The sequence below is a fragment of the Pteropus medius genome, unplaced genomic scaffold, assembly GCF_902729225.1.
Source record: "Pteropus medius unplaced genomic scaffold, Ma_sr-lr_union100, whole genome shotgun sequence".
NCBI classification, from domain to species: Eukaryota; Metazoa; Chordata; class Mammalia; order Chiroptera; family Pteropodidae; genus Pteropus; species Pteropus medius.
Window position 1 is genome coordinate 30,586,709 of NW_024349800.1, and position 26,770 is coordinate 30,613,478.

The 26,770-nt window shown below is 32.5% G+C and overlaps 1 protein-coding gene and 2 pseudogenes across 1 annotated transcript in view; 2 read left to right on the forward strand and 1 right to left on the reverse strand.

Annotated features, from left to right (window-relative positions):
- Positions 1-26,770, forward strand: part of PSME4 (proteasome activator subunit 4) — an 83,640-nt gene that overhangs the window by 43,044 nt on the left and 13,826 nt on the right. The window contains exons 21-41 of the mRNA XM_039887164.1: positions 6,534-6,589; positions 7,465-7,521; positions 7,730-7,785; positions 7,876-7,974; positions 9,336-9,398; positions 9,535-9,630; positions 10,603-10,734; positions 12,903-13,112; positions 14,196-14,332; positions 15,190-15,243; positions 15,534-15,663; positions 16,187-16,268; positions 17,445-17,598; positions 18,156-18,225; positions 19,310-19,435; positions 19,996-20,148; positions 21,707-21,811; positions 22,373-22,464; positions 23,583-23,714; positions 24,082-24,290; positions 26,084-26,169. Of these exons, the coding sequence (XP_039743098.1) occupies positions 6,534-6,589; positions 7,465-7,521; positions 7,730-7,785; positions 7,876-7,974; positions 9,336-9,398; positions 9,535-9,630; positions 10,603-10,734; positions 12,903-13,112; positions 14,196-14,332; positions 15,190-15,243; positions 15,534-15,663; positions 16,187-16,268; positions 17,445-17,598; positions 18,156-18,225; positions 19,310-19,435; positions 19,996-20,148; positions 21,707-21,811; positions 22,373-22,464; positions 23,583-23,714; positions 24,082-24,290; positions 26,084-26,169 (2,299 nt within the window). The remainder of the gene's footprint in view (positions 1-6,533; positions 6,590-7,464; positions 7,522-7,729; positions 7,786-7,875; positions 7,975-9,335; positions 9,399-9,534; positions 9,631-10,602; positions 10,735-12,902; positions 13,113-14,195; positions 14,333-15,189; positions 15,244-15,533; positions 15,664-16,186; positions 16,269-17,444; positions 17,599-18,155; positions 18,226-19,309; positions 19,436-19,995; positions 20,149-21,706; positions 21,812-22,372; positions 22,465-23,582; positions 23,715-24,081; positions 24,291-26,083; positions 26,170-26,770) is intronic.
- LOC120622219 (uncharacterized) lies at positions 4,397-4,515 on the forward strand (annotated as a pseudogene).
- Positions 19,055-19,173, reverse strand: LOC120622551 (uncharacterized; annotated as a pseudogene).

Genomic DNA, 26,770 nt, shown 5'->3' on the forward strand with positions numbered 1-26,770 from the left:
AGTAGCCCCTCCTTGCCTCTCAGAAAACACAAAGGAGAGAATCGTTTGTTGATTTTGCAATAAAAATCTTAGAAAGCTTCAAGGAGTGGTTTTAAGTTGTGTCTTGTTTGACTTTTCCATATTTTGCATAATCATTATTTGGACTCATACTTTTTCATAATTCCCATTTATTTCAATCTAAAAGCTCTTTCTAGGCATTGAACTTTAGATTGCTCATTAGATTTGAGAGAGAAAAGTAGGGTCATTTCAGGTAAGAAAATCTGTTATAAGTTCACCTAGGAATTTGCTAAATTCTTTTAAAGAACATTTTTTTTCATTTAAGTTTGATATAAGAATAATTTTACCAAATTTCATTCTTTTAAGAGAGTTTGATTTTAAACTATTTTAAAATGAGACCTACAGCAATGGTTTTGATTTTCCTGATGATCCTGTAATACAGTAAGAACTTAATTCTTTTATGGCATACTAAAGAGATTTCATACGTAATTTATGACATTAGTAAATTTAGTCGTGCTCGAATGTTTTGACAATAAGAGAAGTGTGATCATTTAATAATTTAAGAGCAAAAACATGTATCTTCTGTGTATATGATTAGAAGATTTTTAGTATTGAATGATCATTAGGTGCACTGCTGAAGGGCCAGCTCAGGGGCTTAGAGGTTTCTGTTGCAATTCATATCAGCATGTAACCATATTTATGCCATGAGCACTATAATATGGAATTGAAGCAAAGTCTTTTATCCTTTGAAATGAGCATCAAGACAAAAGTTCCATATATTTGGTCATTATAAAACCAGTTAGGTTTATATATAATAAAATGTATTTTCAATAAGGAAAAGAATACTATGTTAAAAATTTTATTAATGCTATGGTTTATGAGTAGTTTGTTAATAATAAGTAGTTTGTTAGCCTACATTACTGTACATTATAAGCCCTAAAATTGATCCTGCGAATCCTTTATAGGTTTTCCCCAAAAAAAGGCGAAGGTGAAAGATAATGTAGACTGAAAAGTTTTAGAATTTTTACTTTTAGCATGAAATTTTAATATAATAAAACATAAGTAATAAAAATTATATTTAATATAAATATGTTTATATTTTAATATACTTAAAGTATACATATAACATATTTTCTTGTATTTAATACATAATTAAATAAAATATAAAACAATGAAAATTTTAATTGTTTTAATCATTGAATAATACACATGTTTAGGATTTTTTAGTTACATATGTCTATGCAGGATGGTTATACAAAGTACAATTAAAGATGAATGAGCAAAACAGGGAATTTATAAAATCTTTCCTGGGCCTTTAAATAGTTCTTATCAGAATCTTTCCTTTAAAACTAATTTCTAATATATCATCTTTATCTGAAATTTTAATTTATTTTGGTAATGTGGTTTTTTATATTTTCCGTATATAACATTTTGGCTTTTTGGCAGATAGTAAATTACTTCTCACTAAAGTGAAACATAAAGTTAGCATTTTAAAGTAAAATAAAGTTAGTATTTAAAATTTTTTAAATGTTTACTTTAATATAGGTTGATAATTGTTAAAAGCTTCTAAATGTAAATCGATTTGAAAAACCTAAATAATTTCAATTGATAGAGTTGTTTTCTGTGATATCAAATCACACTGCCTAGTGTGAATTAAAAATATCTGTAGCATAATTCTCAGATTAGCAGCAACAGGTCAACTTGAAACTAGTAGATGAAAAGAAAACTCTTTACTTTGGACATGAGTTACTCCAGAGGAAATAGAATAAAATGTACCTGGTGTGGGAGAAAAGGGAACACGTAATTGTGATAAGTGCTTTAGCATAATGTCTAAAATTCCTGAGGAATTCAATCTTGTTAATAACAGTTTGTTGTTGTATTATGAGACATGTGTTTTCTTAAAACATCAGAGCAGTTTTTGGAAACATAGCAACTCAAATTTTTTAAAATTTAAACTTATATATTTTTATTTTTCTATATAAAACTCAATTAGGTAAAATATTCTAGATGCCCTTTACTTTCTTGCTCTCTTTTTTTTTTTCTTTTTTTTTGGTCAAACCACTCATTATTAAGTTTGCCTTATGCATGTTTTAATAGTATTTCTCTTCTGGAAAATTATAGTAATGAGAAACTGGAATCTTAGATTATTTCTGAGTTTTCCTGTAAGAAAACCTATAACAGTTCCTAATAGAGTCTAGAGGATGGTCTTGAACTCCTATTGTTCAGGGAAATGGCTACTATATGTGAAAACCAGTTTTCTTGGCTATGTGATAAGAGAGCGACAAAAAATAAATAAAAAGCTTAAAGGAGTTGATTGTCCTAAGTACAAAGCAAATGATATACCTAATGGTATCTACATTGTACTTTTTGGCCTTTGGCAGTGTAGGGTTACTGAATACCTTGTACATATTATAAATTTTACTGTTTCAAGGGATGAGTAAAATAGGTCCCAAGGGGGTCATTAAGGGTAAATTTTTAAAATTTAGTACAGTTTTAACGTTTAAGTTTTTTTAGATACTAAGTTTGCTGAATTAATCTTAAATGGAACCTCTTTATTTTGCTCTTGGAACCTTTAGTTAATGACTTAATAGAAATATTTGTGGTATAGATTGTATTCATAGTTCTACCTTTACAGATGTGGAAGTTGGAGTATGTCTTTCCAGGGTCACAGGAATTTTGGAACTTGCCTTTAATCCTCAAATCGTCATTAATTTCTCCTTTTGCAGTCCACTCTTAATAATCTTTTAGGTCTAACCAGCTATCACAGAATGCAAAAAACTAATAACATCCATAAAAACAGGGTTACTCAAAGTAGAGGAGTCATCATTTTTCATCTGAAATATTTCTTCTTTACTTTGTGCCCTCCTTTCCTCTGATAGATGTTAAGTCATTCTTAGATAAATCATTCTTAGGATCTCAGCTTTTACTAACTTTTCACTCAAAAAAAAATTCATACTTAAGGTCTAAGAGTTGAGACCATTTCATTAATATGTGAAAGGATGTGTTGTTATGCGATGAGGGGCAGGGCTAGCTAACCTCTCTTGGCACCTCCAGGGAACTACCCAGCTCTGCTGGGGGAGCTGCACACAGAAAAGGAAACAGTTACTACTCCACGGTGAGTAATCCTGTTTTCTCCTTATTTCACCTTCTGACTGTTTTCATTGATTTTTAAAAGCTTGTGTGTCAGACATGGAAAGTAGTTCTTATGCTCAGCATTAATTTAAACCTAGCACTATGTAAGATTTCTCTTTACTTAGCAATCTTTCGTTCACATGGTAGAGTAAGAGCCAACTTTTCATTTTGTGTTTATCGCTATTGTTGATGCCTAGGATTGAATTGGATAATGGAACATGGAAATGGGCCAATTGCCCCTTGTGAAACACTTGTAATCTTGAATGGAAAAAATGTCTATTAGTGGCTTGGTTTTATACCTTTTATGTGTTTTCATTTGGGAGGGGAGGGATTATTGAAAAGCATAGCTTGTTCTTTCACTTATAGACAGGAAGAATTATTATTGTTTGCAGTTATTTCGTGACAATTATCCTAGCTTTTATTTGCATATTCGATTTGTATTGTATATTTTGCTTTTACGTTATTAGTCATTTCTTCCTTTATCACCATCCTTTCTTTCCCACCAGTGATTTTCAGTTCTACTCTAATCAAATATAAAGAAGATTACCATCTAGTGGTACAAATAACATAGTTGTGGGAAACTTATAGGTTGTTTTGTTTTGTTTTGGTTAGTAAATTAGGTGGCCTGGTACTATTTAGTTGCTATGAAGCTGATTTAACTTTCTATTGTTGTATAAATGGTATTATTTATAATATGTTAATTTGAAATTGCTTGTCAGAATTTTATTTAGTTCCTAGGTCAGTTTATATTACTGTTTATAAAATGAACCAGTGAATGATGAGAATAAATTGCACTTGGGGTGTGGGGGAATGATGCTATTTAATTTAAATTGTATATATTGCTCTATTGCTTTTAATTAGGATGCAAATCTATAAGTGTTGGCAGCACTTTAAATTTGTTCAGCCAAGATTATGTACATAACTAAAAGTTACAAGAGCAGTTTTAAGTATTAGAGAGTGCACATAGACTTATAGCCACAAAGAGATATAGTCATAAAATCTTAATAAGTAGAGGTTTCTTTTAGAAAATTATTCTTCTAAAGATCAGAAGGAACATTTAGGGTAAAATATGTCAATCTATTTGGAATTTAATTCGTTAGATAAGAAGAGATCAATTAAAGCTGAGTTTTAGATAAATAGGCATAAAAGGAATTTGTGATGGGTAAGAGCAAATAAAGTAAAGCTGAAATATATGTATAATTAGATGCCTTCTATACACTTGAGTTACGGAAGATGTGTTTAACTCAGGTTTAAAAATTAAAGCCTAGTCTATGGCCATGCCACCCTGAACGTGCCTGATCTCGTCTGATCTTGAAAGCTAAGCAGGGTCGGGCCTGGTTAGTACTTGGATGGGAGACCACCTTGGAATACCAGGTGCTGTAGGTGTTTAAAATAAAAAAAAAGCCTAATTAATTTTTGTTTATGTATATTACTTAATACTTAAAAATCCCATATAGGTTGATATATTTTTAAATAATTGTAATAACTGATAACATCTCTTCAAATTTTCTGATAGGAAAACAATTGAGTGACATGAATTTTTAAAATTAGCACCAGAGTTTTAGCTGAGACTTGTTTTTAAATGTGATTACAGTGTAATTACCGTTCCTAGAGTCAGAAATGCATACAAGGAAAACATTGCAAACTTCCAACTAATAGTCTTTTTTTAAAAAATAGGTGTGTGTATGTGTGTCTGTGTGTATATATGTATATATACACATATATATATATTAGAAATTGTCCAGAATAGTTTGCTGTAGATTGCTTTTTTATATTGCTTGTAATTTTCTGACAATAATTAAAATACATGCTTGGTTCAATAATATTTGGTACGAGGTATGGACTGGGTAAGATACAATTGTGTTCCTACTTTAGGAAACTGCTTATATTTATAGCAGCAGTGAGAAGACATGTCCTCTCATGTGATAGCTCATGACAAGCATTTCCCCATGTTCTACCAGGGCCGGGTAATGGTCTTATGCTTTATGCTTGTTACTGCTTGAGCACAGCCTTTTTCTCTTTGGTGGTGACATTAATTTCAGTAGACACATTGGACTTCCCTTGAAGTTCATTGTAAAGGAATCTTATATTTACTGACTAGATTTTGGATACATATATATTTTTCAGTCATACAAAGTTTATAAAACACTCAAGTTTGCAAGTTGTCAACGGTTGAAGCTTTCTAGAATGAAGACCTTGTTTTAAGAACTAGAACTTGAAAGTTTTTGAAAAGCAAATAAGCGTTTTATATTATAAACTATTACTATTCTTTGTTTATACTCTGTAGGCTTGGTTTTGAAACTTGAGATGGTATTGTTGCCATCCTAGGCACTAGATTATGGGTAGAAACATATAGTTAAGTAATTGGCATCTGAATAGTCTTAATGTAATTACCATTTAGATAAGTCCCAGCATTTATAACTACCAAATATTTAAGGTAAAGATCATTTACTTAATTCAATTTAAAAATACAATATAGATGGGGTATGTTGATTTTAAAAGTGTTTTCATTACAAGGTTGTGTAGTTCACGAAGGATGAGTAATAATGATAACATTTCTGTTTATTACTAATTGGCCCTGTTATTTATTAGATATGCTTTCCCCATGTTTCCTTGGCATTTTTGCCTTTATTTCTCCTCTTAGAAAGTATTTATCTCTTTGTTTGTAAAAAATTATTGAATTAAATCTCATATTTTGGCATAAAATGTTGAAAATTATATTTTTTATTGAAAAAAAATTTAGATTTCAAATATAAAGGTTCATATTCCCCAGTAAAATCTGTTCTGACATACCTAAAAAGTGACTTTTAATGGTTTAATGAATTTAAGTGGCCCAGTTTGTTCTGGTAACAGTTCTTTGTGACAGATCTTTAATTAAGAGATACAATGTTTTTACATCTGAACATGTTCAAAAGTAGTGGCATTTTACTACAGATGGTAGGAGAGATCAGTTTGACTGGTTTTAAGATGAAGGGCAGATTATCTAAAGAAGCTTGTCTGCTACATATTCTACAATAAATTTTGATTGGGTTTTTGGTGACTAGTTTTAACCTTTATTATGCCATTACAAAGCTGACTTTTCTTTGTATAAATGTTTATCTTGAGATTTGAACTTTTACACTTGAATATAGAGTATTAGTACTGTGCTCATTTGGCCAGTGAATTTTCTCGGCTATAATTATTAAATTAACATTTTCTTTAAGATGAATACTATTGTCCTTATTGATGAAACAGATAGCATTAATCTTCAGATGAATAAAGAATTGAAGTATGGAAGATGGGAAATCTATATTAAAAGAGCATCATCTTTGATTTGATTTAAACATTCTAGCAATGACACTTTTTTCCATTAATCCTTCTTATCGGTATTATTAATAAATACAAGCACTCTTGTTTTTATACAGGGTACCAAGTATGGTGTCCTTGGAAGAGACAAAGTTGTATACTGGACTCGAATATGGTATGTGAATCCTAATCTGAGTAAATCTGTATGGACTATTTTGTCAATTCTATAAGGTTTAAAATGGAATAATTTTGTAGTTATAATTTTCCTAGTCTCTTTTTTATATATAAAAGAAATGTTAATTACACAATAGCTACATTTGCTTTTTTAGAGAAACTGGGTAATTATATAATGAATAGCCAGTAAAAGATAGAAATCGGGTTAGTAAATATTTGGATGTTTTCTACATTCAGACTTTTATATATGGTAATATTCATTTATGTTTAGAATTGTTTTAGAACTGTATATTATACTTGTTATGAATGGAAATGTAACGCTTATATTCTGTCTTTGTATTTTTCTGTCATAGTCAAATTTTACATAGTTATGTGAAACATTTTATTGTGTTAATTTAATGTTCTGAATCTAACATTAATAGAAATTTAGCACACTTCCTTGTTGCTGGATTAACTTCCTTGTTGATGGATTAACTTCCTTGTTGATGGAGTTAGTTACATACATTAATTGCTAGAGTATAATTTTAGTTTGCTCGATTTGGGTCACCCAAAACTAATTAGATAATCCTCTGCATTTATGGTCTCTAATCAGTAAATAGAGCCTTTGAAATATTCGCAAAGATAGGTTTTTCTCCCTCCTCCTTGCTTTCCCAATAAAGTTTTATAAGCAGGTTGTTGTAAATGTGAAGGTTGTAAAAGTTATTCTGTATCATACTTAGCCACAGATCCAACTATGAATAAGGCCTACCCATTTGTTTTTTTCCTGGATATATTATCTCTTCTTGACACGAATTGTTGATATAAACTTCAGTATCCTGGGGAGCAGTTCAACAGTTCATTGTGTCTAAGATACCTTCTCTGATTTTTCTAAAATAGATCTATCCAGAGAGAACCACCGAGAAGCAATTGCTAGGGTCATAAGGAAACTTCTTAGTAAGTACATACATGTATTTAACTTATTTTTATTAATAAATGTTTAGGAATTTTATTCTATAGCATATGGGCTTTTACTTAACATTTTTTTATTCGAAATGGTGAACATTAGGTGGTGTTTTTCTTAATAGATTTTTAACTAATATATTAAAAGTCTTATAGTAATTCAAAATATTTTAATCAAAATTCTTTTCTTCTCCTCTTATAGACCACATACTTAATAATTCAGAAGATGATACCAAGTCCTTGTTTCTTATCATAAAGGTACAATTCTCATTTAGTATTTGCATAATTTTCATATGACCAGGTTTGACATGATGATTTGTGAATACAAAATTTGAAATTCTTTGACAGATTATTGGAGACCTTTTGCAGTTCCAAGGATCTCACAAGCATGAATTTGACTCCCGTTGGAAAAGTTTTAACCTAGTGAAGAAATCAATGGAAAATAGGGTCAGTATTTTGACATACAACTCTGAAATAATTTTTTTAAGGTGTATATTATTGATGTAACCACCTGATTTCACAGTTGTTTAGCATACAGAGGAAGTTTCCCTATAAGTAAAAACAGTAGATTTTCAAATATTATATCTTGGTATAATCAAAAGGATCCTAGAGGGGAAAAAAATATATATATATATGTTTTTCTGATACAGACTCTTTTTTTAGTTTCCACGATAGTCTCTGAGCTCTCAGTGAGAATTTGGAGTATGATAACTTGGCAACAGCATTCAGGCTGCCTTGCCCCAGGAGAGTCAGTACAAGCTTCTCTGGGAGCAAGGAAAAAAATACTTAAGTCAGCCATATGATATTCATAGCAGTGTTCTTTTACAGGAAGCTTTTGTTGAAATACAGTCTAAAAAGGTTATGTGAGTTCATTGTTTAGTCAAGAGGAGCTACATATTTTTAGACATAGGGAATAACATATAACAGGGCAAGAAGATGTACAAACATGGCATGCTTTTGGAATAGAGGCTGTAGGGAAGAGCAGCAAATGGTAAACTAGGTTGTTTATAGTTTTGTCCCGAAAAAGTACCTCAGTTTTATATTCAGCAATGGGGGAGTCATTAAAGGTTTTTAAGTAGATTTGATTTGAATATTGGAAAGGTCAATATTCAGTTAACTGAAGTTTGAAAACCTCTGCAACCACTGTGAAAAATAAGCAATCGGAGATTTAGGTAGAAGTAGGGAGGTAGTTAAACTAATAGCTCAGATGGAAAAATAGCCTGAATCAAGTCACTGTCAGTGGGATAGCAAGAAGATGTTCTGAAAAAGAAGGGATTATGAAGACTTGACTGATGAGATATGGGTGTGAAAGAGGAATAATTTTTGAATTCTAGATAATCTGCCATTAGTGACTGGGTAGAAAATTAGGGATGAGGGAGAACTTAGAAGATAATTTTTAGAAAAATAAAAGATATTACATTCTGTATTAAGCATATACAATTACCCAGAAAGTCTACTTATAAATATAACAAAGTCAAGCAATTTTCTTTGTAGGCTGTTTTTGTATTTTAAGTATTCAACAGAATAAGGACTAATTCCATTGCTCCTCCATGCGTAAATGGATCCATTAATATACTGTCAGAGAAAAATGTTGGACAAGCCATTTAAAGGGAATATTTCTTCAATAAGCCATACAATTAATTGAAATAATTTATTCAAAGATAAGCTTAATGCTGTCAGAATAAATGAAAAACCCCACTGTCCACCAGGATGCCATGGAGCTTATTTGAACTAATTTTTCATTAAGGAATTCAGGGAATCCATTGTTCAGGTCATTTAGGGGAAATGATTACATCTTTGTCTTTCAGCTCCATGGGAAAAAACAACATATCAGAGCACTATTGATTGACAGAGTAATGTTGCAACATGAGGTAAATATCTTTTTAAAATCACGATGACTTACTTTTATAAATGACAGTTTTCCAGATGAGTATTTAATTGTTTTACTTCATAATTAAATAAACTTTTAGTACAAACTTTGAGATTTGATGTACATTGTTTTCATAGCTACGGACACTAACTGTTGAGGGTTGTGAATACAAAAAGGTCCATCAAGATATGATCAGAGATCTCCTTCGTTTATCTACAAGTTCATATAGTCAGGTAAGGCTAGTATAAACAGCCCTTCCCCCTCCTGTTTTATTACATGCAGTCTAAATACCTCATTTTAACAAGGGAGTTTAAATAATTCATTGGCGTAGAAAACACTTATCAAATTGTAACTATATTCAAGCTAATTTTGATAGTCTTTTTTAAATGTTTGTTTTTGTTATTTGTAATTGCTTCTCAAAAATTTTTTTAAACTAAAATTGATAGTGCTAGTGTAATATTGTGGCTGCTTAATTAAATCACATTATGAAGGCCATATAATTCCTCCTAAGTGTTTTTTGGGAGGTTTTAGGAAGCCACTACCATATGAATGGTGGAGTCCATAGAACCACTGGATAAAGAGATTCATGTACAGCCAATTATTCTATATTTATAAGATAATATAAGTTAGGAAACTGGTCTTTATCCCAGAGATTTCATCTAAAGTAGTCCTTAAAAGAATTTAGAATATGTACAGTGTGTTGCTTTAACTATAACCAGTTATTGTACATTACTGTTTAACTAGTTTATAGGTTGTAAATTTATACCGAATCTTTTGTTTGTATTCAAAATATGTGGGCTGTAAGTTAACGTTTTTGTTGAAAAGGTCAAATCGTTCTGTGTTTTGGCAGGTCTTTGATTTTCTTCATGTAGACACAAGAGAAAATCAGACTCTTCTCATCAAGAGTAACTCATAATAAAAAGTTTAATAGTCTGCTCATTATATTACTAATCAAATGCATATTGGTTCCATCCAGTCTCCTTTATCAAAAATATTTGAACTAATATAACCTAAGCCATGAATATGGTTGGTGGTAATATGCTTTCCTTTTGGTAAAAAGAAAATCTATTTGTTTTTGTTAAGACATGTGCTTTGATATATTCTTCCGTTGTTACAACAATATTTAAATTATCACTTTGTTTTTTAGAAATTTTTATATTGTCTATCATTTAATAAAAGTCCTCTGTTAATAATACTTTCTCCAGGTCAGAAATAAGGCTCAGCAAACATTTTTTGCTGCCTTGGGAGCATATAACTTCTGTTGCAGAGATATCATTCCTTTAGTTTTGGAGTTCTTACGACCTGATAAACAAGATGTCACACAACAGCAGTTCAAGGTATAGGGTTTTTTGTTTTGTTTTAATATGAAAATTTTTAAACATACAGCAAAGTTGAAAGATTTCTACAGTAAACATTTTATTTATATGTCTACCATTCAGGTTCTGTATTTAATACTTAGCTATGTTTGTTTTATCAAATATCTATCCATCTCTTTAATCTGTCTCATTTTTTATATATTTCAAAGTAAGTTAAAGACATTGGTACACTTTGCCTTTAAATTGTATTATAGTCTTTTTTCTCCCTAATTATTTACTTATTTACCTATGTTTATGATTGGTGTTATGACAGAGAAAATGTACAATACAATTTGAGTTGAGCGGATGAGTACCCTGGTTGGCCTATGGGAGAAGAGGGTGAAAGACCAAAAATTGTTTGGAGTAGTGTGACCCGCATGAATGAGGGCCTGAGACAGAAAGAAACGTGATAAATTTGAACAACTATGTGAAAGCTTGTGTGATTAGAGCAGAGAAGGAAATGACACAAGACAAGGAAAATACTATATCTCACAGCGATGCAATAAAGGGCATACGTGAAATTTATAGATTACTTTATACCATCAGATAGAAATGGGTTTCCTGAAAGTGACTTAGGAGGGAAAATTGATAAGACTTAGTGGTTAACTGTGAGGGTACTGAATAAAGGAGGTATCAAAATTATTAAGGTTCTGGATCGCACACTCGTTGGGTACATCAGAGAGAGAACAGGAAGAGTAGGTTAGAAATTAGTTTGCACAGTTGAATTTGAAGTTCCTATAAATTAAGAGGCAATGCCAAGTAGGCAGTTAGTTAGACATCTGAATTTGGAGTTTTAAAGATACCATTTCAGCATGTGTTGATGATAATTGAAATCTTTAGGCATGGGTAAGACAGCTGGGTGGAGAATAAGAAGAGCACCAGGAGGCATGTGTTGAGAAAACTTCATTAGAACCCCAAGAAGAGCTAACTGAGAAGGAAAAAGTCAAAAAGATCAAAATACGGAATTACAGAAGACGAGGAGATATCTTTCCAGGAGGAAAATTCAGTCAGCTGTGTCAGTTTCTGGAGAGAGTTAAAATGAGAACTAAACATGTTTCTTGAAGTTAGCTCACAAGGACAGGTCAACAAACAATAGCTTGGGCTCAGTTGCCTGCTTTTGTGAGTAAAGTTTTATTGGAACATATCCATGTCCAATCCCTTATGTATCGTCTCTGGCTGTTTTTATGCTACATTGGCAGAGATGAGTAGTTGCAACCCTACATGGCCAGCTATTTACTATCTGACCCTTTACTGGAAAAGTTTTCTGACTCCTAAGGTAGATGTATAATTTAAGAGCGTTGTAGAAGATCTAACTCATTGCATGGAATGGTGTTGACCTTGTTGAGAGCATTTTAAATGCATACAGTCACAGAGGTCAAGTAAAATCAAAATTGAAAAATGTCTGTTAGGTCAGCAAAATCAAGCTTAAGAAAACCTGTAAATAGGAGTAGAGTGGGGTAGGTAAGAAGCTAGATTAGAATTCAGTTAGGATGAACACAATGTAATATATATACACGACTTACTGTTAAATGATACACTTGAAACTTATTTGATTTTGTTAATCAGTGTCACCTCAATAATTTTCAGTAAAATAGAATTCAGTTAGGATAAATGTTCAGCAAATAACAAAATGTTTTGGTACTAATTGCTCTTTTCATTAAAAAGTGATACTGTTATCAGAATCACTCTGATTAACTTACAAGTATACAATATAATTACACAGTACAATTAAGTAACCTTATTTTTATATACTTAAGAAAATACTTGGCAAACAGATGTTAACTACTATTTTAGAAATTATTCCAAACAGTATGCCTTAAAATGCTAAGAGTGGCACAGTTCATAGCCTTTATGATAGAACTGTAGAAGAGAATTAGAATGGAAGCTATGTTCTTAAAAACAGCATCTTTATATTTGTATGTTATCTTATTAATAGTCATTCTTTGAGCTAACCCTCTATTAAATGACTTAGAGAAAATATTACTGGAAGTCAGGTTCTGGTTTCTAAAAGTCCAAATATATGATGAACCTATTTTACTAACCAGTATCAAGCATTTAAATAATGGTTAGTAAATTTAAAAACATGTGGGTGAGTTGGCTACAACCAAACAATGCCTCTTATTTCCCATATTAATAATTTTTTTCTGCAGGGCGCCTTATATTGTCTCCTTGGAAACCACAGTGGTGTATGCTTGGCAAACCTTCATGATTGGGACTGTATTGTACAGACTTGGCCAGCAATTGTTTCTTCTGGTCTTAGCAAAGCAATGTCCTTGGAAAAGCCATCAATAGTGAGACTGTTTGACGATCTTGCTGAAAAGATTCATCGTCAATATGAAACAATTGGCTTGGACTTCACAGTAAGCTTAGCCATTTTGTAATTCAGATTTTAGTAGAAATACTGCTTTGTTAAATGCTTTTTATTTTTCTTGTCTTTTTTTTCAGTAATCATATTCTTTGATTCTAAAGTGGTATTTGATTCTAAAGTGGTTTTTTATTTTTTAAGGCATTTGTTTTCTCTTTTCTTTGTGATTAATACTATAGATAACAGGGTGGAGTAGGAAGTTGGAATATGGCCAGGAGAGAGCCAGGTTGTTTTCTTCCAAGAGGTCACAAAGGGATGTTAATTGTTGCATTTACCATTATTCTCTGTATGTCCATGACCTCATTTTTCAAAGAATTGATCATGTTTTAGATCACTCATTACTAGCCAGAGTTGCAAAAGATTGACCATGGGATTCATAATTTGTAGTGAAGAAATTTAAAGTGGAATGATTTGACAAAAGAAAAAGAGAATATCAGGTTCATTGGTGCTCAAATAGAGAGATGTAAAACATGATCATCTACAAATTTTCAAATGCAGATTCACACACCCATCATCAGAACTAGGGATGACTAAAGAAGGTGTGATCCCAACTGAGTGTCTCTCTTCTCTAAAGTGATTATGTTTGACATCCATCATCTGGCTTAAAAAACACTGCTCTAAATGTATTCCTTTTCTATGAAACAGTTTTACTATTTGCAACTGTCTTTAGAATAAGCTGTCTTAAAAAAAAAAAGTTTTTAAATTGAAATGTAATTCACATTCTAAAGAATTCACCATTTTAATATAATAGTTATCTGGTTATATGTTCACAATAGTTTATTCACAGTATTGTGCAACTATCACTACTCTAATTCTAAAACATTTTCATCACTTAAGAAGAAACTTTGTACCCAGCAACAGTTACTTCCCAATTCCCTCATGCCCCTACCCCTGGTAACACTAATCTTTCTTTCTCTGTGAATTGCCTGTTGTGAACATTTCATATAAATGGAATCGCATAATATAGGGCTTCTCATATCTGGCTTCTTTCACCTAACATAAGTAATGTTTTCAAGATTTATCCATGTTGTAGTACGTGTCAGTACTTCATTTTTCCCTGGTTTTTCTTTTCAATAAGATTCCAAAGTCATGTGTTGGAATAGCAGAATTACTTCAGCAATCAAAAAACCCATCTACCAACCAGGTAATGCTTAGCTCAGAAGAAATAGAAGAAGGACTTAAACGCCAACAAGAAAAAAATGCTGATGCCCTAAGGTAAATATAAATGAGTACTTGTCAAAATAAATTACATTATAGATAATAAGTTTTAAGTATCTAAAATATAGATGAACCATTTCTACATAATGAAATGTACATTGATTCTGAAAAAAAAAAATGAAAAATGTTAGGAAATAATTATTGTGAACATCCCTGATTGTCAATTTTAGCTGTGGAGGTAGAAAACATCATCTCAAAGTTATCTTAATATATCTTTTTCTCAATGTGAATTCTTTTTGATTTTTGAGTATATCTAGCAGTCATTAAATTCTAAATCAAGTTGACTACATTTATCTCTTCATAACTCTTATAACAATTACTTTATGTTCAAATTTGTATGAATTTGGTATCAGGATGTTTGTAAACTTTTCAGATTTTTTGAACCAGAGCACTTCCATGCTTCATTGATAACACACAAGCAGGAGCATTCCTAACTTGATTCTGTCTATTCCTTTTGAATATACTTATTTTTTCTAATATGTCTATAAATAATAGGCTCATAATGTAGCTTACCTTGTATATACCCGGCATGCCATGTAGGCAGATTACTCCTAACTAATCGATTAATATTCACAGATTTGCTTTTGAATGTCCACTCAGGAATAGTTGAGTTGTTCAGTGTACTTAGCACTATTTTTGTTTTCTTTCTGCCCTTCATATTCTTTTCCCAATGTCTCTGTTCACCCATTTGCTTTTACTCTAGCTTACTTTTCACCAGGTCCTTCCTTTACAGTCAGGTTATAAGAAGTGAGATAGGGTCACTCTGGCCAGAATTTGACTTTGTATTACACTGTCTGTTATTCATCTTAATATTGTATTAAAATAATACCTCACCTGAATTTTTTATTTTAAAGGAACTATGAGAATTTGGTTAACACTTTGCTAGATGGTGTGGAGCAAAGAAATCTGTAAGTACAAGAATTTTTTTTTTATTATTCTCAAAGCCTTTATCTTAAATTTTATAGGAGATTTCTGCCCTGGGGGCCACGAATGACTGTATCACAACATACTATAGTCTGATTCATGAATTTATAAGATTCACAGGGAAACTTTGGAGCTAATGATAGCAGCAGTGTTCTTTAATACATCTATTTTAATTCTTGGGAAACTTAAAAATGTTTCAATAATTTTTTTAAAAAATGGTTATATGAGCAATATGTTTTGTGATTTTTTTCTTTTTTTCCCCTCCCTTTTTCAGGCCCTGGAAATTTGAACACATAGGCATTGGGCTTCTGTCTCTACTCTTGAGAGATGACCGAGTGTTACCTCTTCGTGCTATACGTTTTTTTGTTGAGAATCTCAACCATGATGCAATTGTAGTTCGAAAGGTACACACTTAATTTTAGTTACAATCTTGGGTTTGAGAATTTTTACCTCACCTGAAGGCTTTAAATTCTTCATAAACAAGACACACAATAAATACCTTAAAGTGCATTGATTTGAAATCTATGATAGTAATTCATCTAACAAAGTATTAGAGGTAGGGTACAAGATGAGGCTGACCTCGTCTGGGCACTGGAGAAGGACCTTAAGAAATATTTAGGCTGAGGTTTGAAGAATGAGCAGGTATTGGTTTAACAAAGGATCAAAGTTTTTTAGGTAGAGATTAGCATGGATAAAGATTCAAAAATAAGAATTGTGAATGATTCATGCAGGTCAGATTTAGCACTAAATGACTCCTTCCAAGTCAGATTTTGCACTCATGTGGCTATATACCAACAGATGTCAATAGACGGAGTACCTCTCTGCTTTCAAAAGGAACAGAATCTAGCTTCTGCCTTGATCAAGGCAGGCAACCATGTAAGAGATATAAAAATTGCGATACAGGTACCTTACTTGTTCTTTTTCTAGATGGCGATCTCAGCTGTTGCTGGTATTCTTAAGCAGCTAAAAAGAACCCACAAAAAGCTGACCATCAACCCCTATGAAATCAGTGAGTACTACTAAATGCAGTTAATAGTGCTTCTCAGCAAACTCAGAAAGTTTCTTTGAAATGTATAAATTATAGTTCTTTATCTCAAGTATTTTTCTGTGCAAACTATAGAAGTATAAAAATATTTTAATACAAAGTATGAAATAATATAAGGAGAACCAATTGGCTTAGTAAAAACTAGTAATAAAAAGTATGAGAGTAGAGTGGCTGTGTCTTCATAATACACGGACGTTTTGCAGACATGTCATCTACTTCTTATTTATCTTACCAGCTAAGCAGTTATACTAGTTATTTATCAAACTGTATTTCAAAGATCTAAAATACTATTACCATTAATATATCAATGTGTTAAGTCTTTCTCTCTGGGTGGTAGGATTGGGGCAAGGTTAATTTTCTTTATGCCTCACTATATTGTCAGACTTTCTGAATAGTAAGCTCATATAATCAGAAAAAAATAATAAAGTAATTTCATTTTAGAGGGCAAAAAATGTCATTTTTATTCCTTTTGCTACCAAATTTTTAATCTCTGACAACTCCTGTGATACTCAAACAGCTGTCTTCAGTTCTTGCCCACCTCCACTTTTGGGAGGAGAGTGTGGCTATACACCACCATCTTTATTTTGGAATACTATAAAATGATGTTAACTAAATGTGGGAAAGACTTTCATTACATTTCTTCTATTAATCTTGGTTTATCCTCACTTGAAGCACATGTTTGTATGTCCCATATTAAATGAATATTTAATAGTTCAAAAAAAAAAAGCGTGTGTGCCTACTTGTATGTAAAGAGAATGTCAAAGTGCACATGGCGAAATGTTAAATTTTGGGGCATCTGGATGAAGAATATATTGGAATTCTTTGAGCTCTGTACGTGCGAAATTAATTCACACCTAAGAAGTTTTGACAAAAGCCGTCCATTTGATTTTGGTGAAAGGAATAAAGTATAGATCATACTTGATTTTCTCCCTCTAAATAACTATCCCAACATCATTAAATAGATAATCCCATTTTTCTGCTCTGATTTGAAATGCCTCATGTATGTGTAGTCTTGCCTTGAGAAAATTTTAATAGTTTTATTGTGAAGACAAAGTTACTCTAATCCTATTGATTGAAAGTTGAGAATAGTTATTGCATGGATGTTTTTAAGTTCATCAAATATAATCATCTTTTCCTTAGGTGGATACCCTAAATCTATGCAAATTCTTGCTGGTGATAGGCCTGATAATCACTGGTTACATTATGATAGCAAAAGTATACCAAGAACTAAAAAAGAGTGGGAGTCAAGTTGCTTTGTGGAAAAAACTCACTGGGGATACTACACCTGGCCACAGTAAGTTAGAATTTTCCATGCATCTTGTTATTTAACAGGTCATCTTTGATATAATTTGTTTTATCATCTTTGGATTTCTGGGAAGGTTTAGAAGCCCTCAAGCAGTTAGAGGGACTCTGCTACCAAAGATACAAAGCCTCCAACTTTTTCCCTCTTCCTCTTCCTCTTTTTCTTTTGCTCCTGCCAGTGCTATATGTTGATTCTGCCTCTTTTCTTGTTTTTCCATTGAAACCCTTAGACTTCCTTAATCCTACCATAATATGTCTAAGGTTTTTGTTAATAGCTGCTCTAAATGATATTCCTACCAATTGATATTAAATATGCCTAAACCAGTCCAGAGAAATACTTATTTGTCTCTTACTGTTGACTCCAGTAATTTCTGTCATCAGGACACAGTGATCTGGTAGATTTTTAAGGAAAGGACTGTTAGCGATGTACTCCTATCCCCAAACTTAGTATTGAATTACAGTTCATTAAAAGGGCCTTCAATGTTTTCTATCCATGATGCTCTAATATTTTTTCTATGTGTATTATAAATATAAACTCTTACTGTATAGGAATATGGTGGTTTATGCTGGTGTGGAAGAGCAGCCTAAGCTTGGCAGAAGCAGGGAGGATTTGACAGAGGTAAGCATTCTATTTCCACTACATGTAAACACTTACCTTGGTTCTAAAGCATCTTACATTTGGTCACTGATTTATTTCAAAGTCAGTTCAGACCACCCCCACCCCTTCTGTTAGAGCCAGTTGACAGGAGCCCTTTTTTTATTTAAAGTTACTCAAGTTACTACCCCACTTAGCACTCACTTGTGTACTACTTTTAGGTAGTTATCTCCTTGTTTCTGGTACCATTTCTGTCTGCTAACAGCTTCTTGATGGCAAAAATAATGACTGGCTTTTAGTTGTTTATTGCACATAAATGATGGGTATTCAGTGAATACATGTTTGTAGATTTAAGTCAAAACTCCTTAGTCTTCCTAAAAACATTTATCATTTTGAAACTTAATTTAAGGGCTTTTCAGTTTGTCTTCCTCGATTAAGTTAATGGTGTTATAACTTTTATTTTCTGATTCTGAACAAAGTTTACCTTTTAACTTTTGAAGTTTTATAAATATGGAAATAATTTACTGGGGTTTGGTTTATAGTTTGGGGACTTTTCCTAAATTGCACACAAAATGGTTCAGTAGCATTAAGTATTCATTTTCCGAGCAGAAAATTTGTTAGTTTTAATTCACAGTTTGAGAAATGGAATCCAAACTTGAAGATCTGAAGGAAAACTTTTAGCTATTCTTAAGATTTAGCATTTTTTAGGAGGCAATGATATATTAGTTCTAGAAAGCCTCTATAAGAACTAAAAATTCTTTTTTTTTTTTTTTAGGTGAGGCAACCCTTGATTGACCTCACAGATTGCAAGGACCGTGTCAGCTTAAAATCTCTTATTTTTTATTTTTTTTTACGCCTACAGCACCTGGTCTTCCTAGGTGGTCTCCCATCCAAGTACTAACCAGGCGTGACCCTGCTTAGCTTCTCAGATCAGACAGGATTGGGCTTGTTCAGGGTGGCATGGCCATAGACCTAAAAATTCTTTAGAACAAAAATAGCAGCCTACTGTTGGGTATTAAAACTTAATAGTTGAAATGTAATGTTTCAGAATCATGTTTTTAAATAGATGTTAAACCCTGAATGTTCTTTTTTTTTTTTAACTTTATAGGCAGAACAGATTATATTTGATCATTTTTCTGATCCTAAGTTTGTTGAACAGTTAATTACTTTTCTATCTTTAGAAGACAGAAAAGGAAAAGATAAATTTAATCCTCGACGTTTTTGCCTCTTCAAGGTAACTGTTATTTACATACCTTTATAGAGCTTAGTGACTGTCAATTTGTAGGTTCATACATTTTAAAGTTATTTGATCAAAGTTTGAGTTCAGTCATGTTTATTCTCATTTAAAATGGATCTGGAAGTTATGCTGTCATACTGGTCTTGGCTTAAAGTCCTAGGACTTTTTATAAGGAAAAACAGCTTTTTAGTATTTATCTTTAATATTTGTAATTAGTAGCAGAAGCAAAAAAAAAAAATGCACAAAACTATATGTATTTGATGTTGATTTTATTTTATTTTTTAGGTGTGTGCGTTATGTCTAAGGTCAGGAAGATTATTAATTTCTATCTTATTGTTTATATTTTAATGGGATATGTAAAATGACAGTATTTTTATCATTTTAACTTAGAGATATTGTTAAAGCGATTAAGTTCTAAAGGGGAGAACACTTGGGGTTTTTAAGCACAGCGGTAAACAAATAGAAGCACATAATTATGATAGTATTTAAGAAAGTAGAAGCATATAGACATGATAGTATTTAAGTACTGAAGGATTTTCTTTTCTTTGTTTTTATAGGGGATATTCAGAAATTTTGATGATGCCTTTTTGCCAGTTCTGAAGCCCCATTTAGAACGTTTGGTTGCAGATTCACATGAAAGCACACAGCGATGTGTTGCAGAAATTATAGCTGGTTTAATCAGAGGCTCTAAGCATTGGACATTTGAAAAGGTGATGTATTTGCATAGTACCATTCTCTGTTAAAGCTACATTATCCATTTATAATTCCCAACTCATTAGACATTAATACTTAAAATATGAAATGTTCCATTCCATATTGCTTTTCAGTATTGGTTATGAAGTGGTGGTCTATAGGAGACATTCAGTAGCTTTTAAAATTTCAATTACTTGCAACATTAGGGGAAAAAAGATTTCAGTTTCTCTTAAAAAATAGAAGAGCCTGGAACACTGGTCCCACATTTTGGCGCTGGATCAGTTGGCTCGGCTGCGCATGTGCTTCTTCCTTCTTGAGGCGCTCACTCTCTAGCTTCTCGTTAAATCCTCTCTCTTAGTCTCTTTGCTCACCCACATTACTCATTTGGTCTTGTAAGGAGTTTGTATGTATGTGGTTTTTTAAAAAAAAATCCCTCTTTTTAAATTGTAAGATTGATTTTTCATACCTGCCCTAAGGTTAGTTTACTTAGCAAAATGCACCAGACTGAAAATAAGCAAACGATATGTCTGGAATGCCTGAATATATGGTAGGCCTCTGTTTCCTCAAACGAAACAAGTATTTCTTTTGGCAAATTTAATTGCACATACTTTTAGGGGGACTATGGATGCTTTTCAATACATCGATTTACTTAATATGTGTTCAAATCACCTAGTAAGTAAAAGTACTTGTTAATTTGTAATAGTGCCTTTTTCCTGTTCACATGTCATGAACCAAGTTTATTTAAACACATCACACATACCTTGTCATCTTTTCTGTCATTTCTGAGTTACTTCTTTTCCAGACACATCTTTTTTCCTTAAAAGTTGTTTTAGATATAGCTTTCTTCTTCTTCTTTTAAATCATTGCCTGGTTGCTACTACTGGAAACTTTATCCCAGGCCCTGCCTTCCCATTTGTTCTGTGGAGGTCCTTTTGACTAAAGTGCAGTCCATGGAACTGCAGCCTGGGCACATGTGGGAGCTTGTTAGAAAAGTAGGATCTCAGGTCCCACCCTGATCTAATGAATCAGAATCTGCATTTTATCAGGGTCTCAAGGTGATTTGTATTCTTGTTAAACTGTGAGAAGCATCTATACACATACATATCATGTGCAGTCTCTAAATAACAACACTTTGAAAGATTATTGATAATCAAACCTTGGAATTTGAAGATTATATTTCAGGCCAATACTGAATGGTGTTAAAATGTCATTGCTTTCTATATGAGGATTCTATCAAGTGACCTCTATAAAGATGCAAAACTTAGAAATGATTGAGGGTTTTTTCAGCCTACTTTACTATGTGATTCAGAATTTTAAAAGAGAACTTTTCAGTAGTATGAGAGATTTTGTGAGGAACCATATAAGTGTCCTTTTGGGAAAAAAAATTCTTCTTCCTGGGTATGTATAATGATATGATGAAGTTACTTTCCTATATTATTTGGGTGTTCTAAGAAATAATTTAAATGAAGTATCAGTTTGTGTATTTGTATGTGTGTATTTCCAGGAAAAGACAGTTGAAGAAGAAAAATGTTCTGAGTATCACTAACTTTTTCCCATCTATGTTATTTTGAGCAGATAGAGAAACTGTGGGAGCTTCTGTGCCCTCTGCTTAGAACAGCATTGTCCAACATTACGGTAGAAACTTACAATGACTGGGGAACCTGTATAGCAACATCCTGTGTAAGTTCTACTGCTTACTTTTGTGTCCAGCTAATCTATTTAAACTTTCATACCCTGTCTCAAAATCTGTGAAATTTCATTATACCATTGAATCTTGAAATTTTGTTCATAGTTCTGTTATCTTACATAATAGGAGGTAGTGCTATTTAGCCTTTCAAATGAGCCTTAAGTCATAACCTTAACCTTAAGAGATTATTATATATTCTCTGCCATGGTAATAATGCATATTTTGGATTAAATGACAAGTCTAACCATATATAACTTATATATAGTAAAAGCCAGATGATACAGCATGATGTTATTTTCAACACTAAATATGTCCATAGCTTGTGTACTTTGATTTAAAGATAACCCATTTAACTAAAACAATTTTCTCACTGTAAATCTTTCTAATGTGAACTGTGATAATATATTTGGATTTGCTTCATCTGTGAGTTTGAGTTTGATTTTTCTTCATCCATACTTATATTTATTTATAGTATTTCTAAAATAACAGGATCTGACTTATTTACAGAATTATGGAACCTCTGTTTTAATTGTTACTTCATATTTTCAACATAGGAAAGCAGAGATCCCCGGAAACTTCACTGGCTTTTTGAGTTGCTGTTGGAATCACCATTGAGTGGTGAAGGAGGGTCCTTTGTAGATGCATGGTAATTAAAAAGAAAACTTATGCAGTTAAAAAAAGATTTTACAACAAAAGATAATACTTTTGTTCTTGGTGTATGAATGGAAGTGAACTGTCTATCCTCATAAAGGCTAAATAATGTAACTATAGTTGACTCTTAAAAAGCACAGGTTTAAACTGTACGGGTCCACTTCTATGCAGATTTTTTTTCAATAAATATACAGTCGGTCCTCCATATCCCCAGGCTTCGCATTGGCTGATTTAACCAGCTTGGATCAAAAATACTCTAGAAAATCCACAAATGTGGAGGGCCAACTGTATGCATTGACCTACGCTGTTTTATCCAGAAGACTTGAACATCTGCAGATTTTGGTATTTGCAGGGGTTTCTGGATCCAGTCCCCCCTGCAGATAGCAAGGGACATCTGAAATTTTGGGGGAGTCAAAAGTTATGTGCAAATTTTTGGCTCACGGAGTTCGGTGCCTCTAATCTTTATGTTGTTCAAGGATCAGCTGTACTTTTTTTCTATGAGATGATGTGATCCAATTTAGTACAACATATGGCACTAAGTAGAGTTATTTCTCAACTGGGAACAAGTAGGAGAAATGGAAACAACCTGAGCATTTCAAACATAAGTTAGATTTAGCCTTCTCCGTTGTCACATCTTTTATATTGGGACTGCCTTTTTGTACTGTGACAATATTAACTTCTTTATCACGTCTCATTTTTCACTCTTATTAGGAAAGAAGAGAATCATCTTTATAAGGAAAAATATCTTTGGTGGAGTATGAGGAGCTGAAAAAATATTAGAGGAAGAAATCTAGATAATCCTGTAACAAGAATAATTAATTATTTTTCTTAATTAGTAAGGAAACTTCCGATGCTTAGCGATGAACTCAGTAGTATTCTAAAGTTGGTATTTCTTTTGATGTACAGTAGTGGAGATGAAATGAGAATATGGAGAAAATGATGTAGGAAAATAGTAAAATCTTCATAAAGATGCTGTTTTGAAGTGTTAATTTTATTTATAAGATGAGAAAATGAAAACTTTTCAGTGGAATATAGACATCATTAATCTATACTGACAGTATGTAAAGACATAGAGAGGACTCTTGACGCAATTCTCCTGTGCTTTTGTTTTAGTCGACTCTATGTACTGCAAGGTGGCCTTGCCCAGCAAGAATGGAGAGTGCCTGAGCTACTGCACAGACTACTGAAGTACTTGGAACCTAAACTCACCCAGGTTTACAAAAATGTCAGGGAAAGAATAGGGAGGTAGGTATTACTTTCTCTGTGGTATGGTATACCTCCTGAGTTCTTTTTATTAAATTTGAATATCTAATAATACCTACTGGTTATGTTACTGTTGAGTTTCATGCTGTCCTCTTCTTCAAATTTTGTTTTATATTGTGTTGTGGGACACTAGACAAGAGGCTCTGAATGTAAAATAGGATGGCAGTGTGCTCACAAGCCCAGAGAGAGGTGAGCAAGTCACCACACCCCAGTTTTTAATATTTCAGAATTGCAGGCATAGGCACAAGAGACCTTCTCCAGGAATTGTCTTGGTTGGGTTATAACTTTTGAACCCTAGTTTTATTGATAATGTGGGATCTTTTCTTACTATACATATTTTATTTTATAGTGTGCTGACCTACATATTCATGATAGATGTTTCTTTGCCAAACACCGCGCCAACAGCATCCCCTCGTGTCCCTGAGTTTACTGCTCGAATTCTAGAGAAATTGAAACCCCTCATGGATGTGGATGAAGAAATTCAGAACCATGTTATGGAAGAAAATGGAATTGGTGAAGAAGATGAACGAACTCAGGGCATTAAACTCTTAAAAACTAGTAAGTGGCTAAAATTAGTGGAAACTAGCTTGAAAATATATTTATTTAGATTTTCCTAGGGCTTTTTTTCTCTTGGTTTTTTCATTGTGGTAAAATGTACATAATACAAAATTTACAGTTCAGTGGCATCAAATATATTCACATTGTTGTTCAGCTGTCACCATCATCTATCTTTAGTACTCTTTTTCATCTTGCAAAATTAAACCTACCCATTAAGCAATAACTACTCAATCTCCCCTTCTCCTAGCTTCTTGGCATCCAGGAGCTGTCTCTGTGAATTTGCCTTAGTCTAGGTACCTCATATAAGTGGAATCATACATGTCTGGCTTTTTTCACTTCGCATATTGTTTTCAGTGTTTATCTATTCATTTATTGATGGACATTTAGGTTACTTACACCTTTTGACTATTGTGAACAATACTGCTATAAGCGTTGATGTAGAAGTATCTGTTTGAGTTTGTGCTTTCAGTTCTTCTGGGCATTGAAAGTGAATTGCTAGACCATATGATAATTATGTGTTTAACTTTTTGAGGAGCCACCAAGCTGTTTTACACAGTGGCTGCACTGTTGTACATTGCAACCGACAATGCAAAAAAGTTTCATTTTTTTCCATATCCATGCCAGCACTTGCCTTCTGTTTTCATGACTGTAACTATCCTAATTGGTATAAAGAAGGTATCTCATGGTTTTGATTTTCATTTCCCTAATGATTAGTGGTTGAACATCTTTTTGTTTGCTTATTTGCCATTTTTATATCTTCTTTGGAGTAATACCTATTCAAGTCTTTTGCTCATTTTCAAATTAGGTTCTCTAGTTGAGTTATAGTCCTTTATATATTTGGGGTACCAATTTCTTATTTGATATATGATTTGCAAATATTTTCTCCCATTCTTTGAGTTGTCTTTTTTACTCTCTTGATAGTGTCCTTTGATGCACAAGAGTTTTTTTATTTTGATGAAATCCAATTGATCTATTTGTTTCTTTTGGCTTTTTTGCTTTTTCTATCATATCTAAGAAATCTTTGCCATGCCCAATGTCATGAAGTTTTTCCCCCGTAAGTTTTCTCCTGAGAGTTTTATTGTTTTATCTCTTTCATTTAGGTCTTTAATCCACCCTGAGGTAATTTTTATATACGCTGTAAGATAAGGGTCTGACTTCATTCTTTGCTCCTGGATATCTAGTTTTTCAGCACCATTTGTTGAAGACTGTCATTTCTTCATTGAATAGTTTTGCCACTCCTGTTGAGAAAATTAATTGGCTAAATGTGTGAGAGTTTATTTCTAGGCTCTCTAGTCTATTCCTTTGGTCTGTATGTCTGTCCTTATGTCAGCAGCACACTGTTTTGATTACTGTAGCTTTGTAGTAAGTTTTGAAACATTGAAGTGTGAGTCCTCCAATTTTGTTCTTTTTCAAAATTGTCCTGGTTATTGGTGGTATCCTATTGTTTTTATATCTAAAAATTTTTCAGGGATTCTAAACATAAACAACAAATTTAGTCATTATTTTTGCAATGTTAGGATTATTGAAGGCTAGTTTAATTTGTGTAGTTATTTGGTAAACTGTTAATTTGCTGATTCATTCTTTGAGAGTGGCTTTAGTACCCTAGATTGGTTGACATCCTTCTTTGTGGGTCCTGTCATACTGCTGATCAGTGTCTAATTATGAAGTAGTATAGATGATTTCTAATATTTGAGAGCTCTCAGAGTGGCGGATACTAGCATTACAATATTCTTCTACTTTGTGGTCTCTAACTGAATAACAAAGACTGATTCTGCATGTTCATTTCCAAATAGTATTGAAATGGCTGATGGCAAGTGCAGGAAGATCCTTCTCTACAGCAGTCACAGAACAACTTCAGCTTCTACCTTTATTTTTTAAGGTAAGTTTATGGCTAAAATTAAGAATGCATCTGTCTTTGACCCTCAGAAGGAATTCATATTTATCATCTGATGGTTGATAGGTTTTCAGACTGTATATAATTTGGTTGGATCTCTACGTAATTCAGTAGTCACAGGAAAATCATTAGGTGGTAGTGGTTTAGTATTTGTTGAATTAATCTTAGATAAGAATAGGATCTTGACAGATACATTAAAAGTTTACAGGTAGAGCATTGTTTCACTGATAACCAATTTCCAAGTAATCGTTTAGGAAAGTACTGACAGCTAAAAGGATAGCCACAACAAATATTTTTAAAGATAGCAATTTTTAATTCAATGTTTAATAAATCTGAAGATCAAAGTATTCAGTATTATGTTTATTTTACAGTGTTAAATGGCCCTATCATTGGTTCTAACAAATATCTACAGGAAGTAACTTATCTCTGGTAATCATTAAAGACACTGAAATTTTATTTGATGAAAGGTATAACCTTAGGTGGTTTTAATTACTCATCTTGTCAGATGTTGAAGCCAATAAAAGTAAGGTCACAGGTTGATATATTAGTTTTCAGAATTATAGTTTGCAGTTATGCCATGGTTCGC